Source organism: Macaca thibetana, chromosome 9, assembly GCF_024542745.1.
Source record: "Macaca thibetana thibetana isolate TM-01 chromosome 9, ASM2454274v1, whole genome shotgun sequence".
NCBI classification, from domain to species: domain Eukaryota; kingdom Metazoa; phylum Chordata; class Mammalia; order Primates; family Cercopithecidae; genus Macaca; species Macaca thibetana.
Window position 1 is genome coordinate 49,346,187 of NC_065586.1, and position 16,238 is coordinate 49,362,424.

General features: G+C 37.6%; 1 protein-coding gene across 9 annotated transcripts in view; it reads right to left on the reverse strand.

Annotated features, from left to right (window-relative positions):
- The window catches only part of CCSER2 (coiled-coil serine rich protein 2), a 188,440-nt gene that overhangs the window by 88,350 nt on the left and 83,852 nt on the right, over window positions 1-16,238 (reverse strand). For all 9 annotated transcript variants that reach the window (XM_050803815.1, XM_050803821.1, XM_050803820.1 and 6 more), the window contains one exon: window positions 1,751-1,841. In XM_050803815.1, the coding sequence (XP_050659772.1) occupies window positions 1,751-1,841 (91 nt within the window). The remainder of the gene's footprint in view (window positions 1-1,750; window positions 1,842-16,238) is intronic.

The window sequence follows — 16,238 nt, forward strand, 5'->3', positions numbered from 1 at the left end:
CTTCTCATTCTCTCCTTACGGAATTATACATGCAATGTCCTCTATCATGTGCAGAGCCTTCATTATGAAGAATACACTTTCCAGTCCCAAAGGTGCTAGGTTTGGCCATGTCACCTGCTTTGGCCAAAAGAATGTGCTTAGAAATAAGTGTCTTCTGTAAATGAAAGTGGTTGTCAGGTTAGCTCCAGGGGTCTGGGTGTTTTTCTTTTTTATTTTATTTCATTTATGTTTATTTTATTTTATTTTATTTTTTGAGGAGGGAGGTGATTTTATTTTAATTTTATGGGCTCCTTTCTCCCTTTTTTTGGTGATCTAATTGCATTGGTTAAAAGCTGCTAAGAAGTTCTTTAGAATACGCTTTCTAACCAAATCTAACCTTATTTAGACAATGCAGATGGACAAGCTTGGATTGTTTGAACTAAAATGGGAACACTAAACAACTATCAAACCCTCACTAATAACACTGTGGCTTTGCTGTCAAGTGTAGATTCCCCACTTCAAAAAATCTTGTGACCATTTGGTATGGCTTATCTGGAAACTTTTGTAAATCTTATGTTTTAGTAAAATATTTTTTGTTATTCTAAAAAAAAAAAAAGTGCTAGCTCTTAGCTAAGACTTTAAGAGACATAATATGCATGTTTCTGCTCATCCTGTTGCATTTCTGCTGTCATGAGAACAACCTGCCCCAAAGTGGTCCTCGTCTCAAAATGAAGAAACATGGAATAGACCTCAAGCCAGTCCCATAGCCTCAGCTTCCCAGCTAATCCTTAGATCCATAAATTAGAAAAATAAATGTTTATTTTGAAAGCAACTGAGATTTTGAGAATGCCATACAGCATTCTGGCAGGAAAAATAAAAGCCTCACCAGTATGACAAATAGAAGCTGGTAGTAAAGCAGTAAAGCAGGCTACTAACACCCCAGTGAAGCATTAGGACAGATATCTCACCTCTCTGAAATATTCCTTGCATTTTTCTAGCACCATGGATAAAAGGATCCCACTCACCATTTTTACTTTATTTCTAGCCCATAGAGGCCTGTGAGACCAGGCAAATGTTGATTGACAGGAAATTCTCAGATTCCTAAGGGCAGCCCTCTCCCCAGGAGTATCCCCATTTCAACCTTTGCCCCCAGGGCTTTTTTATGCTGGTTTCTGATTCTCCAACAGTCCTTAAGATAAAAAAATCCTACAAGTGCTATGTCATTGGAGCAAAAAGAACCTAAGTCCCCTCTCCCATATGGATTATCTAAAGCCTCACCCCAGCAGTTACTGGGATCTAGAGAGAAAGACAGACTAGAATTGGGAGTAAAATGTACAGAATGATCCATTCAGAAGGTCATCACTTTCCAGAATTAATCTTTATAAAATATTTATCAAATTAAGATATTATAGTGTTTCACAAGTCAGATGGTATGTTTCTGTAAATACATTTCTTCCTAAAATCAATACGAGATAAAGGGAGGAAAAACTGGGTACATACACAGAAAAAGAAAAGACAACTCTTATCTGCAACTTACTTTATGGTATAAAATGTTATTGGATCATAGAGAATTATATCTAAGACTTACAAAATCAGGTTTTAAATATTTAAGTTAGTTTGCAAATGAACCTATTTTATATCACTTAAGACTGACTCTCAGTCTGAAAGGCTCCATTAAGATTACGAAGTCTGCAAGCAACAAATATCAAATTGGCTACAGTCAAGTAGCTCAAGTATATACCTCTGAAGGTTCAATATTGTTTCAACTTACCATTTTCAAGAGGTGCATCCTCAGGCAGATCCACATCAAGCATAAGATCATCATCCTCAAGGTCACATGATTCAAGATTATTCAAAATATCCTGTGAACAAAAGCAGTAAAAAATATACTATAATCTAGCTCTAAGGATATGTACAACCATTATTTTTAGAAATTGAACTATATGATATACTGAATTTGCTCATTATCTGCACTGAAAGAATAGAATAAAACAGGTTTTAAATTTTTTTAAATAAAAATAGATTCAACTAGTTTAAGCTATTTCTAACATCCTTCTCCTAGTCTTCCTCCCTCCTAGTCTTCCTCCCCAACAGATTTTTATTTACATATTAAAAAACTTTAAGTCCATGTTTTTAACATCTTCCCTGGTAACATATTGAAGAACCAAAATAGTACAGAATCACCCAAAAGTTATTCATAATTGGTATAAGAGGTGAGAGGCTATGTTTTATTATGTCCAGAGATGGGACCACTTACATAAATAATAAAATAAGTCTTTAATAATGTGGTTATTCCATTTCCTTTACTGTGCCAAACCTACCTCCTGCTACCATTAAGCACTCTGTCACCTCCTTGGCTGGACTAAATTTATTCTTTTTCTATGATAGTACTAGACTATTCAAACTGGCATACGCAGTCCCTGCTGGCTTTTATTTGCAATCTTACCAGCTATTATCACTTCTTACAAAAGAAGTGTTTTATTTTCAAAGACTATTGTGCTGAAGCCTAAAGAACTGAATAAACAAAAACTAAGGTCAAGGTAATAAACTCAGTTTGACCTATAACCCACTGGTGAGTCCTTACAATCCAAGAATGAATCCAAATATCATAAGACCTTTCCTTAGTATATACAAGTAAAAAGATCAAAAGTCCAACAAACTTTTAAAAGACTGAGACATCATGGTCATAAAAAACTCTTATAGAAGGGAAATATCTACTTTATTACAGACAATATGAATAAAATTAAAACTGTTTCCTATGTTGGGTGTTCCATGCAAATATGTTCAATTTTGTGTTGGCCCCTCCAAAAGTAACTAGAAAAATTATCTGAAAAACAAAATCTCTGGAAATTTTTTTTTTTTTCATTTTAAAAAACTCTTGCAGAATGTTTGACATGCAATTAAACTGTACACATTTAAAGCAAACAGGAGAGAGTGCCAAGATGGCCAATTAGAAGCAGCTATAGTCTATAGCACTCATGGAGAGGAATGAAAGCAGCGAGTGAATTCACCACCTTCAACTGAAATATCCAGGTTCTCACATTGGGACTGACTAGACAAATAGTTTCACCCACAGAGAATGAAGAAAAGCAGGGTGGGGCAACAGTCCACCTGGGACCCATGTGGAGACAAAGGAACTCCCAACCTCAGCCAAGGGAAGTGGTGAGTGATTGTGCAATCCCACCTGGGGAAACCACACTTCTCCCACAGGTCTTTGCAACCAGCAGAACAGGAGATCCTCTCATAAGACCATGTCACCAACACACAGAGCAGTGTGGCGTCCAGGTAGGGCAGCAGTTCGGGCACACACAGAGTTGCAAGAGTTTTGCATATTCCACCCCTGGGATTCCCGGCAAGGCAGATCTGTCCCTACATACCACTAGGAGTGTGGCTGAATCCAAGGATCCAAGCAGCGTCGTTCTGCAGGCCCCACTTGCACGGCACCTTACAAGTTAAGACCCACTGACTTGGAATTCCAGCCAGCCAGCAATGACAGGCCAGAGTCTGCCTGAGAAGGACTGAGTTTCCAGGAGCAGGGGCAGCCACCATCTCTGCCGTCTGGTCAACTCAGCTGATCCAGTCTGCTGGCTCCGGAGAGTCCAGATAGTCCAAACAAGGAAGGGTCCCCCACAATGCAGCACAGTTGTGCTACCAAAAAGCAGCCAGACTGCTTCTTTAAGTAGGTCCCTGATCCTGTTTCTCCCGAATGGATGAGACCACCCAACAGGGTCTCCAGCCACCTCCTACAGGTGCATCCTTCAGGCTGCCAACAGGTCAGTAACCCCTGGAATGGAGTTTCCAGAGGAAGGATCAGGTTGCCATCTTTGCTGTTTCATAGCCTTCACTGGTGATACCTCCAGGTAAGAAAAAAACTGAGGCAACTAGGGTCTGAAGAGGAATGCCAGCAAACCCCAGCAGCCCTTTGGAGGAGTAGCCTGACTGTTAAAAGGAAAACAAACAGAAAACAACAGCAATAAAAACATCAACAAAAAAGACCCCACAAAAATCCCATTCAAAGGTCAGCAACCTCAAAGATCGAAAGTAGATAAGCCCACAAATACGAGAAAGAATCAGTGCAAAAACGCTGAAAACTCAAAAGGCCAGAGTGCCTCATCTCCTGCAAATGACCACAACACCTCTCCAGCAAGGGCACAGAACTGGGCTGAGGATGAGATGGCTGAACTGACACAGTAGGCTTCAGAAGGTGAGTAACAACAAACTTTGCTGAGCTAAAGGAGCATGTTGTAACCTAATGCAAAGCAGCTCCGAATGATAAAACAACACAGAAGCTGATAGTCAAAATAGCCAGTTGAGAGAGGAACATAACTGACCTGATGGAGCTGAAAATCACAACATGAGAACTTCCCAATGTAATCACCAGTATCAATAGCACAACAGACCAAGCAGAGGAAAGAATCTCAGAGCTTAACGACCATCTTGCTGAAATAAAACAAGCAGACAAAATTAGAGAAAAAAGAATGAAAATAAATGAAAAAAATCTCTGAAAAATATGCAATTATGTAAAGAGACCAAACCTATAACTGATTGGGATACCTGAAAGAGATGGGGAGAATGGAACCAACTTGGGAAACATACTTCAGGATATCATCCAGAAGAACTTCCCCCAGGTAGCAAGACAGGCCAACATTCAAATTCAGGAACTGCAGAGAACCCCAATAAGATATTCCATGAGAAGATCAACCCCAAGACACATAATCATCAGATTCTCAAGGTCGAAATGAAAAAAAAAAATGTTAAGGGCAGCCAGAGAGAAAGACCAGGTCACCCACAAAGGAAAGCCAATCACACTAATAGCAGACCTCTCAGTGGAAACCCTACAAGCCAGGAAGAGGTTGGGGAACAATAGACAACATTCTTAAAGAAAATAATTTCCAACCCAGAATTTCATATCCAGCCAAACTAAGCTTCATAAGCAAAGGAGTCTGCTTTGCAAGAGCTCCTGAAGGAAACACTAAATACAGAAAGGAAAAACCATTACCAGCCGCTACAAAAGCACACTGAAGTACACAAACAAGTAACACGATGAAGCAACCACATAAACAAGTCTGCAAAATAACCAGCTAGCATCATGATGACAAGATCAAATTTACACACAATACTAACCTTAAATGTAAATGGGCTAAATGCCCCAATTAAAAGACACAGAATGGCAATCTAAATAATTAGCCAAAATCCACTGGTATGCTGTCTTCAAAAGACCCATCTTGCATACAGAGACACACATAGGCTCAAAATAAAGGGAGGGAGGAATATTTACCAAGCAAATGGAAAACATAAAAAAGCAGAGGTTTCACTCCTGGTTTCTGACAATAGACTTTAAACCAAGAAAGATCAAAAAAGACACAGAAGGGCATTACATAATGGTAAAAGGTTCAATTCAACAAGAAGACCTAACTATCCTAAATATATATGCAGCCAAAATAGGAGTACCCAGATTCAGAAAGCAAGTTTTTAGAGACCTACAAAGAGATGCAGACTTCCACACAATAACAGTGGGAGACATTAACACCCCAGTGACAATATTAGAAAGATCATTGAGACAGAAAATTAACAAAGATATTCAGGACCTGCACTCAGATCTGGATCAAGTAGACCTGATAGATATATACAGGACTCTCCACCCAAAAACAACAGAATATGAATTCTTCTCATGGCCACAGGGAACTTACTCTAAAATTGATCACATAATCAAAAGTAAAACGCTCCTCAGCAAATGCAAAAGAACTGAATTCATAACAGTGTCTCGGACCATAGTGCAACCAAATTAGAACTCAAGATTGAGAAATTCACTCAAAACTACACAACTACATGGAAATTGAACAACCTTCTCCTGAATGACTCTTGAGAAAATAATGAGAGTAAGGCAGAAATCAAGAAGTTCTTTGAAAGTAAGGAGAACAAAAAGGAAACATACCACAATCTCTGGGATGCAGTTAAAGCAGTGTTAAGAGGGAAATTTATAGCACTAAATGCCCACATCAAAAAGCTAAAAAGATCTCAAGTTAACAACCTAACATCACAACTAAAAGGACTAGAGCACAAAGAGCAAACCAACCCCAAAGTGAGCAAAACACAAGAAATAACCAAGATCAGAGCTAAACTGAAGAAGATGGAGACACAGAAATCCCTTCCAAAAAAAAAAAAAAATAATGAACGAATCCAGGAACAGTTTTTTGAAAAAGTTAATAGACAACTAGCTAGACTAATAAGAAGAAAAGAGGGAAGAATCAAATAAACATAATCAGAAATGATAAGGGGAATATCACCACTGACCCCACAGAAATAGAAACAATCATCAGAGAATACTATAAATACCTCTATGCACATAAACTAGAAAATCTAGAAGAAACAGATAAATTCCTGGACGCATACACCCTTTTTGGGAGAAAAGTTGAGTAGTTGGGAGAGAAGCTGAGGCAGGGCTTGCAAGTCTGCTGGACTTGCTGGCTCCTTGCTTCTAGCACTCCCATTATCTCAAGTAGCCATATGTTTCTCGTTCACTTAATACACCATTTCCTTTCAACCCCCACATCCTCACCACCTGTGTCTTTGTTTGAGCACCAATAAATAGCATGGGCTCCCAAGATCGGGGCCTTCACAGCCTCCACACTCACAATGGACCCCTGGTCCCACTTCCTCTCTCAAACTATCTTTGTCTCATCCCTTTGGCTCCACTGGACTTCATCATCCCAACGACCTGTTATTGGGTCTGATCACCCCAACAAGCCTCCCAAGACTGAATCAGGAAGAAACTGATTCCCTGAACAGACCAATAACGAGTTCTAAAATTGAGCCAGTAATAAATATCCCACCAACCAAAAACAAAGCCCAAGACCAGATAGATTCACATCTGAATTCTATCAGAGGTACACAAAGAAGAGCTGCTATCAGTTCTACTTAAACTATTCAAAAAAATTTAAAAGGAGGGACTCCTCCCTAACTCGTTCTATGAGGTCACCATCATCCTGACACCAAAATCTGGCAGAAATATAACAAAAAAGGAAAACTTTAGGCCAATATCCTTGATGAACATAAATGCAAAGATCTTTAACAAAATACTGGCAAACAGAATGCAGCAGCACATCAAAAAGCTTGTCCACCATGATCAAGTAGACTTCATGCCTGGGATGCAGGGCCTGTTTCAACATATGCAAATCAATAAATGTGATTCATCACATAAACAAAACTAAAGACAAAAACCACATGACTATCTCAATAGATACAGAAAAGACCCTTGACAAAATTCAACATCTCTTCATGTTAAAAACACTCAATAAACTAGGTAGTGAAGGAACATACCTCAAAATAATAAGAGCCATATATGACAACCCACAACCAATATCATATTGAAAGGGCAAAAGCTGGGAGGCATTCCCCTTGAAAATCAGCACAAGAGAAGGATGCCCTCTCTCACCACTCCTATTCAACGTAGTATTGAAAGTTCTGGCCAGGGCAATCAGTCAAGAGAAAGAAATAAAAGGTATTCAAATGGGAAGAGAAGAAGTCAAACTGTCTTTGTTTGCAGATGACATAATTATATATTTAGAAAACCCCATCATCTCAGCCCCAAAGCTTCTTAAGCTGATAAGCAACTTCAGCAAAGTCTCAGGATACAAAATCAGTGTGCAAAAATGGCTAGCATTCCTAAACACCAACAACAGGCAAGCTGGGAGCCAAATCATGAATGAACTCCCATTCATAAATTGCCGCAAAAAGAATAGAATACCTACGTATTAATACAGCTAACGATGGAAGTAAAGAACCTCTTCAAGGAGAACTACAAACCACTGCTCAACAAAATCAGAGAGGAAACAAACAAATGGAAAACCATTCCATGCTCATGGATGGGAAAAATCAATATCATGAAAATGGCCATACTGCCGAAGCAAATTTACAGATTCAATGCTATTCCCATTAAACTACCATTGACATTCTTCACAGAATTAGAAAAAAACTATTTTAAAATTCATATGGAACAAAAAAAGAGCCCAGCCAAGACAATCCTAAGCAAAAAGAATTAAATATATAGGCACCCAATACAGGAGCACCCATATTCTGCTGGCATCATGCTATCTCACTTCATATACAAGGCTACAGTAACCAAAACAGCATGGTACTGGTGTAAGAATAGACACATAGACCAATGGAGCAGAATAGAGAACTCAGAAATAAGACTGCACACCTATAACCACATAATCTTCAACAAACCTCACAGAAACAAGCAATAGAGAAAGGACATCCTATTTAATAAATGGTGCTGGAAGAACTGGCTGGTCATACGCAGAAAATTGAAACTGGACTCCTTCCTTACACCATACACAAAAGTTAAGTCACGATGGATTAAAGACTTAAATGTAAAACCCAAAACTATAAAAACCTTAGAAGAAAATCTAGGCAATATCATTCAGATAAAGATTTAGGCACGGACAAATATTTCATGATGAGAATGCCAAAAGCATTACAGCAAAAGCAAAAATTGACAAATGGGATCTAATTAAGAGCTTCTGCACAGCAAAGGAAACTATCACAAGGGTGAACAGACAACCTATGAAATGGGAGAAAAATTTTTGCAATCTATCCATCTGACAAAGGTCTAGTCACTAGACTCTACAAGAAACTTAAGCAAATTTATTAGAAAAAAAGCAAACAATCCCAATAAAACATGGGCAAAGGACATGAACAGACACTTCTCAAAAGAAGACATACATGCGGCCAACAAACATGAAGAAAAAGCTCAACATCAATGATCCTTAGAGAAATGCAAATAAAAACCAAAATGAGATACCATCTCACGCCAGTCAGAATGGCTATTATTGAAAAGTCAAAAAGCAACAGATGCTGGCATGGCTGTGGAGAAAAAGGAACACTTTTACACTGTTGGTGGAAGTATAAATTAGTTCAACCATTGTGGTAGATGGTGTGGTGATTCTTCAAAGACCTAGGGGCAGACATGCCATTTGACCCAGCAATCCCACTGCTGGATATATACTTGAAGAAATATAAATAATTCTATTATATAAGGATATATGCATGCATATGTTCATTGCAGCACTATTCACAGTAGCAGAGACATGGAATCAACCTAAATTCCCATCAATGACAGACCAGATAAATAAACTGCGGTACATATACACCATGGAATACTATGCAACCACAAAATGGAACAAGTACTTTGCAGGGATATGGTTAGAGCTGGCAGACATTATCCTCATCAAACTAACGCAGGAACAGAAAACCAAACACCGCATGTTCTCACTTACATGTGGGAGCTGAATGATGGGAACACATGGACACACTGCAGGGAACAACATGCACTGGGGCCTAGCAGAGGGCAGAGGGTGGGTGGAGGGATTGGATCAGGAAGAAAAACTAATGGATGCTGGGCTTAATACCTGGATGATAGAATGATCTGTGCAACAAACCACCATGGCACACGTTTACATGTGTAAGAAACCTGCATGTCCTGCACACTTATCCCTAAACTTAATAAAAGTTAACTTAAATAAAAGTCGAAAAAACTAAACTGATAAATGTTGACATTATAGTCATGGTATGGAAACACCATCGAAATCAAGACAACAAACATATACATTAACTCCAAAATGTTCCTCATGCTTCTTCACAAATGTTTTCCCCCATTTGAACATAGTTCTTTGTTAATGAACTAGATGTTAACTGTTTAAAAAAAAAGCAAGCAGCAGTTATCTAAAACAGCATGTACAGAATTACCCATTTTATGAAAATAAAAACACTGTAATATACATAGAAAATAGTTGGAAAGAAACCAAAACACAAATTAACTTTTGGAAATCTCATATTTCCAAAGTGGCTAATGTGGTTAATGCCTGTATTCTTAGCACTTTGGGAGGTTGAGGCAGGAGGATTGCTTGAGCCCAGGAGTTTGAGACCAGCCTAGGCAACATAGGGAGATCCCACCTCTACAAAAAAAAACACATTTTTTTCTTTAAATAAATAGGCCGGGCATGGTGGCTCATCCCTGTAATCCCAGCACTTTGGGAGGCCACAGTGGGCAGATCACCTGAGGTCAGGAATTCAAGACCACCCTGGCCAACATGGTGAAACTCCATCTCTATTAAAAATACAAAACTTAGCCAGGCGTTGTGGCAGGCACCTGTAATTCCAGCTACTGGGGAGGCTGAGGCAGGAGAATTGCTTGAACCCGGGAGGTGGAGGTTGCAGTGAGCCGAGATCGCACTACTGCACTCCAGCCCAGGTGACAGAGGGAGACTCTGTCTCAAAAAATATAAATAAATAAACATAATAAAATAAAATAAATAGAAGAAATGAGTTTTATTCTTGTTTGGTTTAGAGTACTTATGTTTTCTCATTTATCACAATAAGCATTATGATATAAGTAACTTTATTCCCCCCAAAATCATACCCTCTCAAGAAACATTTGGCTGTTTGTGTATGTATGTCTGAGTATGTGTGAAACAAGACAGTGTTGGGTACCCTGGGCCAGATCTGACACTTAAGGCCACGGCAAAGAATCCAAAGCAATATAGCATTGTGCTCTAAGTCCAGAGCAGGGCCTGCGGAGCAGCACTGAATCAGTAAAAGGAGAACTGTTACCACTGTTAAAAAGATGCCAAACTTTTAATAACCAACTAAATCCTACATTTTATGTGATTTTCTGTACCTTTCATTTTATAATGAATGGTTAAAACATATAGCCTCAAAGAATGGGAGTGAGTCTACTCTAATTAATGTAAAGGTGACCGAATAATTATGTCACTCTACGAAGTTACTAAAAAAGCCCAGTTGAAAAGGAAGGGGGAAGAGGAACACGAAAGGAAAGAAGGAAGGAAGGAAGAGAGGTAAAAAAACGGAGGGAGAGAGAGGAAAAGAAGAAAACTATCCATATATAAATAAATCCTTATTTATGATGTTTCAAACATTCATCTCATTAGATAAAAATCCACTCTGTAAAATGAGGGAGAAGAAAAGAAGCAGATTACATATGCACAATATGACTACAATTTTAACGCTGAAAAATACATTCAAATATCTGGCAGGTGATAAACTGAAGGACAATTACAATCTTCCAATATGTGAGAACATAAGCACATACTTACGTTTTTTATATATATTTTTTTACTTTTCTGTAATAATAAATTTTTCCTTTATGTAAAAAGGACATAGGGCTTTTATAGTAAGTAAAACTTCATGTTGTATTAAGTCCTGGCACCACTGGGAAGTTCTAATCACACAAAACCAACCTGCATGTGGGAACCTTCAACCCAGCTCATTCACTAACCACGACAAATATCAGTGCCACCCGCCCCTCCCCTCCATGTAAACCATTGTGAGCCAGTGTGGGTGACTGCCCTGTTCTCCCCAGAAAGTCTCATTTTGTGAGTTAAGTCTTTTCAAACACTTTTGGTACATGTGTGGTACCATCATTCTTGGCAGCCAGCCAATTTGGGGGGCTAGGCATTGATCCAGAAAACATATTCTCAGTAATTTACAAATAACACTACTAATACATGCAAAGCACTAATCTGGGTACAGGATATGCCCAGGTAAACAAAACGAAAGAGTTTTAAAAAGTGACAAATTGAGATTTGCACTAGGGAAGTATTATTCTGGCTGCAGTGTATAGAATGGATTTAAGTCAGACAGAAAACCAGCTTTGTCGCTATTGCAGAATCCATGTGGCATATGACAGTGGCCTGATATTAATCAGTGTCAGTGAGAACAAGTAAGCAGCAGTTATGAAACATACTGAGGAGTTAGACTCTATAGGATGAAAGTTAACTGAGAAGTAAGCAAGAAGCCATGGATGACTCCTTAGTTCCTGGCTTGAGAAACAAATGTATGATGCTTATTAACTGAAATAAAGCATAAAAAAGGAAGGCCAACCCCAACAAAGCTGGAAAAGATTAAACAAATAAATAAAACAAATGATGGAAGCAAAACAAAAAAAAAGGAAAGTCAACCTCAATAAAGCTGGAAAAGATTAAATAGATAAAACAATAACAGAAGCAAAACTAAAAAGGAAGGCCAGATCTGGAAGAATGTAAAAGAATACATAGTTTTGAAACCCAATTATTTTGATGTGCATGCTGCATCTTTTAGAAGACAAACTCAAATGACAACTGAATATAGCGGTCTAGAGTTAAGTAAAGAGATTTGAATTGTGGGAGTTGTTACCAAATAGATGACAACCAGAAGATGTTGAACAGTAAGTTTGACAAAACACCGTAGAGTAAGATTACTGAATTCTAACATCTGCTTTAGGCAATTCTTCCCTTGCCCATCTTTTGGGGAGGTCTATGTTTAACATCAGATTTTGAAAGGAGTGACATCACAGATATCACTAGAATTAGAGTAAGGGTTCAGGTAATGGGAGAAAGAAAAATTAACTTACTCTAACTTTTCTTTACCAGCTTAGAAATCATCTGCACAGGGTAGAAACTGCATTTTTACAGGAAAAGAGGAAACCATGTAGTGCGGAAATTGGTTAATGTGGGAAGGAGTTTCTATTCTCTGTTTGTTGTGGCAGCCTCTTTCTCTAACTGGCAGTCCTGCACTTATTGGGAGCCAACATCCATATAGACCTGTTCTCCTTAGTAGACCATTAAAATGCAATCATTAATTGGGAGTATGACAATGAAAACCCAAATGTGTATATTCTCTGGCTTCCAGAGGCTTCCCACAAGACTGACTGGAATTAAAACTCTGAGCACATATGAGCAGGTTTACCATAGAACTTCCTTGGACTTTGAGAACACACTTCTATTCAAATAGAATGAACAGTGAGATGGTGGGTTGGTGCTTCCTTCACACATTTCTCCTTCATTATAAATGTTTCTAACAAATGACACCATCATTAGTTTAATTATACTATAAAATTAATTTTGGGGGCTATACAGTTTATAAATTTTAAAGCACAAATAGATGTGTAAACACCAACGCAATTAGGATGCAGAACAGTTTCTTCACCCTCAAAGAAGTCCCTCATACTATCCAGTTATAGTTACACCCTCCTCCCATCCATAACCTCTGTCAAACGCTGATCGGTTCTCCATCCCCATAGTTTCGTCTTTCAAGAATATCAAATAAATGGAATCATATAGCATGCAACATTTTGAGAATGACTTCATTCACTCAGCATAATGCCTTTAAGGTTCACTGGTTTCTTTTTACTGCTGAGTAGTATTCCATTACAAATGTACGGTTTGTGTATCAATTTACTAACTGAAGGATATTTCGATTCTTTCTAGTTTTTAGCTACTATACATGAAGTTATCATAAGCATGCATGTACAAGTTTTTGTGTGAATATAAGTTCTCATTTCTCTATGGTAAATACCCAGGAGTAGGACTGCTAGATGATACAGTGAGTGTTTGTTTACTTCTTAAGAAACTGCTAGGTCATTTTCCAGAGTTGTTGTAACATTTCACATATCAATCAGCAATGAATGAGACTTCTAGTTGCTCCGCATCCTCAACAGCCCTTAGTTACTGTCAGTAATCTTTATTTTAGCTCTTCTAATAGGTGTGCAATGGTGTCTCAGCATGGCCTGAATTTGCTAATGATGTTGAACAAAGTTTTACATGTTTATGTGCCACTCATATCCTTTTTGGTAAAGTATCTATTCAGGTCTCTTATACATTTTTTGATTTGGGTTGTCTACTTACTTATTATTGACTTTTAAGAGTTCTTTATACATTCTGGATAAAAGTCTTTTGACAGATACGTGAGTCACAAATATTTTCTCCTAGTCTGTAATTTAACTTTTTATTGTTTCTTGACAGTATCTTTGGTAGAACAAAGGTTTTTAATTTAACGTAATCCAGTTAATTTTTTATGGATCATGCTTTTGGCATAATTTCTAATAACTTTTCCCCTAATCTCCAGGCCATAGTATTTTAAAATGTTTTCTTACAGTTTTACAATTCACAATTACATCAAAGGTCCATTTTGGAATAATTTTTGTATAAGACGTAAAATTTTAGTCAAAGTTCAATTTTTGTTTTTTAATATATGAACGATCAAATGGTTCCAACAACATTTGTTGAAAGATTTCTCCACTGAGTTTCTTTTAAATCTTTGTCAAAGATCCACAGGCCATCTTTATGTGGTTCCATTTCTTTTCTGGAGTCTCTATTATGTTCCACTGGTTTAACTGACTGTCTCTTTGCCAATGTTACAGTGTCCTGATTGCTGTAGCTTTAAAATGGGTTAGTACAATTCCTCCAGCTTTGTTCTGCTTTTTCCAACAAAATAGATTGGTACTCCTGCTGGGATTTTGATTAGTATTTCATCACTTTGGGATTGAGTAATGTCTTCACTACACTAAGCCTTCCAGTCCATGAACACCACATTACTTTATGTATTTATGTAGGTCATATTTTATCTAGATCTTCTTTAATTTCTTTCATAAGCTCCCTATACTCTTCAGTATAGACTTTGTTAGATTTATACATAAGTGTTTTTATAGATGTTATAAACAACGTTGTTATATTTACTCAAGTTTATAACTAGTCATTGATGATACAGAGAAATAAGAATTGTGTGCATTGACTTTATATCTTACAACATTGCTAAACTCATTTATTACTTATAGGAATCTTGTTTTTTTAAGTCAAACTTTTAAAAAAATTGCCTTTTGAGGACAATGATTCAATTGGAACAGAACACATATTTAGTAGTTCAATAGCTAACTGGACAAACATGCTCAACTGTGGTGGCCCACGAGGTTTGTCCTAAACAAGCACTAATTTCATTTAGTGTGAAACAAAATCAAGCAGCTTGAGCTCCACATCCAGTTTGTCCCAGTGGCATCTGATTGCTTCCTGTCCACTCAGTTTTAAGTAGTTGCATAACTAATCCTGTCAATATTAAACCACACTTAAAATCAAGAAAATGGGAGTAATAGGTCAAAGGACTAAGAAGACTCCTTAAACAACCTTGTTAGTAAGCTGAGAATACTCCAACCTGCTTCCCCATCAACAAAAGAAACTGGAGGGGTTAAGTTTGTTTCAAAGGGGTTGGCATGGTGAAATTACAGTCATTTGATACTGAGGATCAAGGAATGGAGCCCCGTGTGTATCCTGTGGATTTCAGGGGAGTTTAATGAAATCAGAACAGAGGTGGCTCCTTGTGTGCCCACAGGATGTGACCCTTTAGCATCTGGCTACAGAGCAACCCAGGTAATGAATGTTAAATTTAAAGCTAGTCTTACTCCCTCGTGATCTGGTCCAGAAAGTCAAGATGGCAACCCTATTTTCAAAGACCGTTGGTTTAGAAATGAATTCAAGGTGTATTCCCTCTCTAAATCAGTAACTTCTGAATTATTTTCCATACTCTGAACAAAGACAAACTGTCTCCCATTTGTTATCTTCTAGAGCACAAAGAGGCTTTTTCCAGCCCAATTTATTTAGCTTGGAGCATTTATATATATTTTATCCAGCTGAACTATTTTAATTTCCACCAGAAATACATGAAATGTTGTTTCTTGGCATTTTCACTAGCATTTGGTATTATCACAGTTTTTTATATTAGTCATTCTATAGGTGTATAGAATGTGATTTTAATTTGCAATTTCCTAAGGGTTAATTATGATGAATGTCTTTCCATGTCCTTATTTCCCATCCATATCTCCTCTTTGGTGAAATGTCAAAAGTCTTTTACTCCTTTTCTAATTAAATTGCTGGTATTTTGTATTGTTCAACTTGAGAGTTTGTTAGATATTTTGGATATGAGAACTCTGTCAGATATGTGGTTTGCAAAGTTTTTCTCCCACTCTGTAGCTTGTTTTCATCCTCTTAATAGAGTTTTCTGCAATGTAAACATTTTTAATTTTAATGTGGACCAATTTGTCAATTTCTTTCTTATGGATTATGTTTTTAATATCAAAGAACTCTGTGCTTAGCCCTAGTTCCTAATGATTTTCTTCTATATTTCTTTTCAAGTTTCATAGTTCACATTTTATACGATCAATGATCCATTTTGAATTAATTTTAATAGGTGGTGAGAGGTTTAGTTTGAGATTTATTTTGTTTTACTTTGTTTTACCTATGGATATCCAATTGTTTCAGTACTATTTGTTAAAACTGCCTCTAAACATTTTTCAGGCTGGGCGTGGTGGCTCACACCTGTAATCCCAGCACTTTGGGAGGCCGAGGCGGGCGGATCATGAGGTCAGGAGATTGAAACCATCCTGGCTAACACGGTGAAACCCCATCTCTACTAAAAATACAAAAAATTGG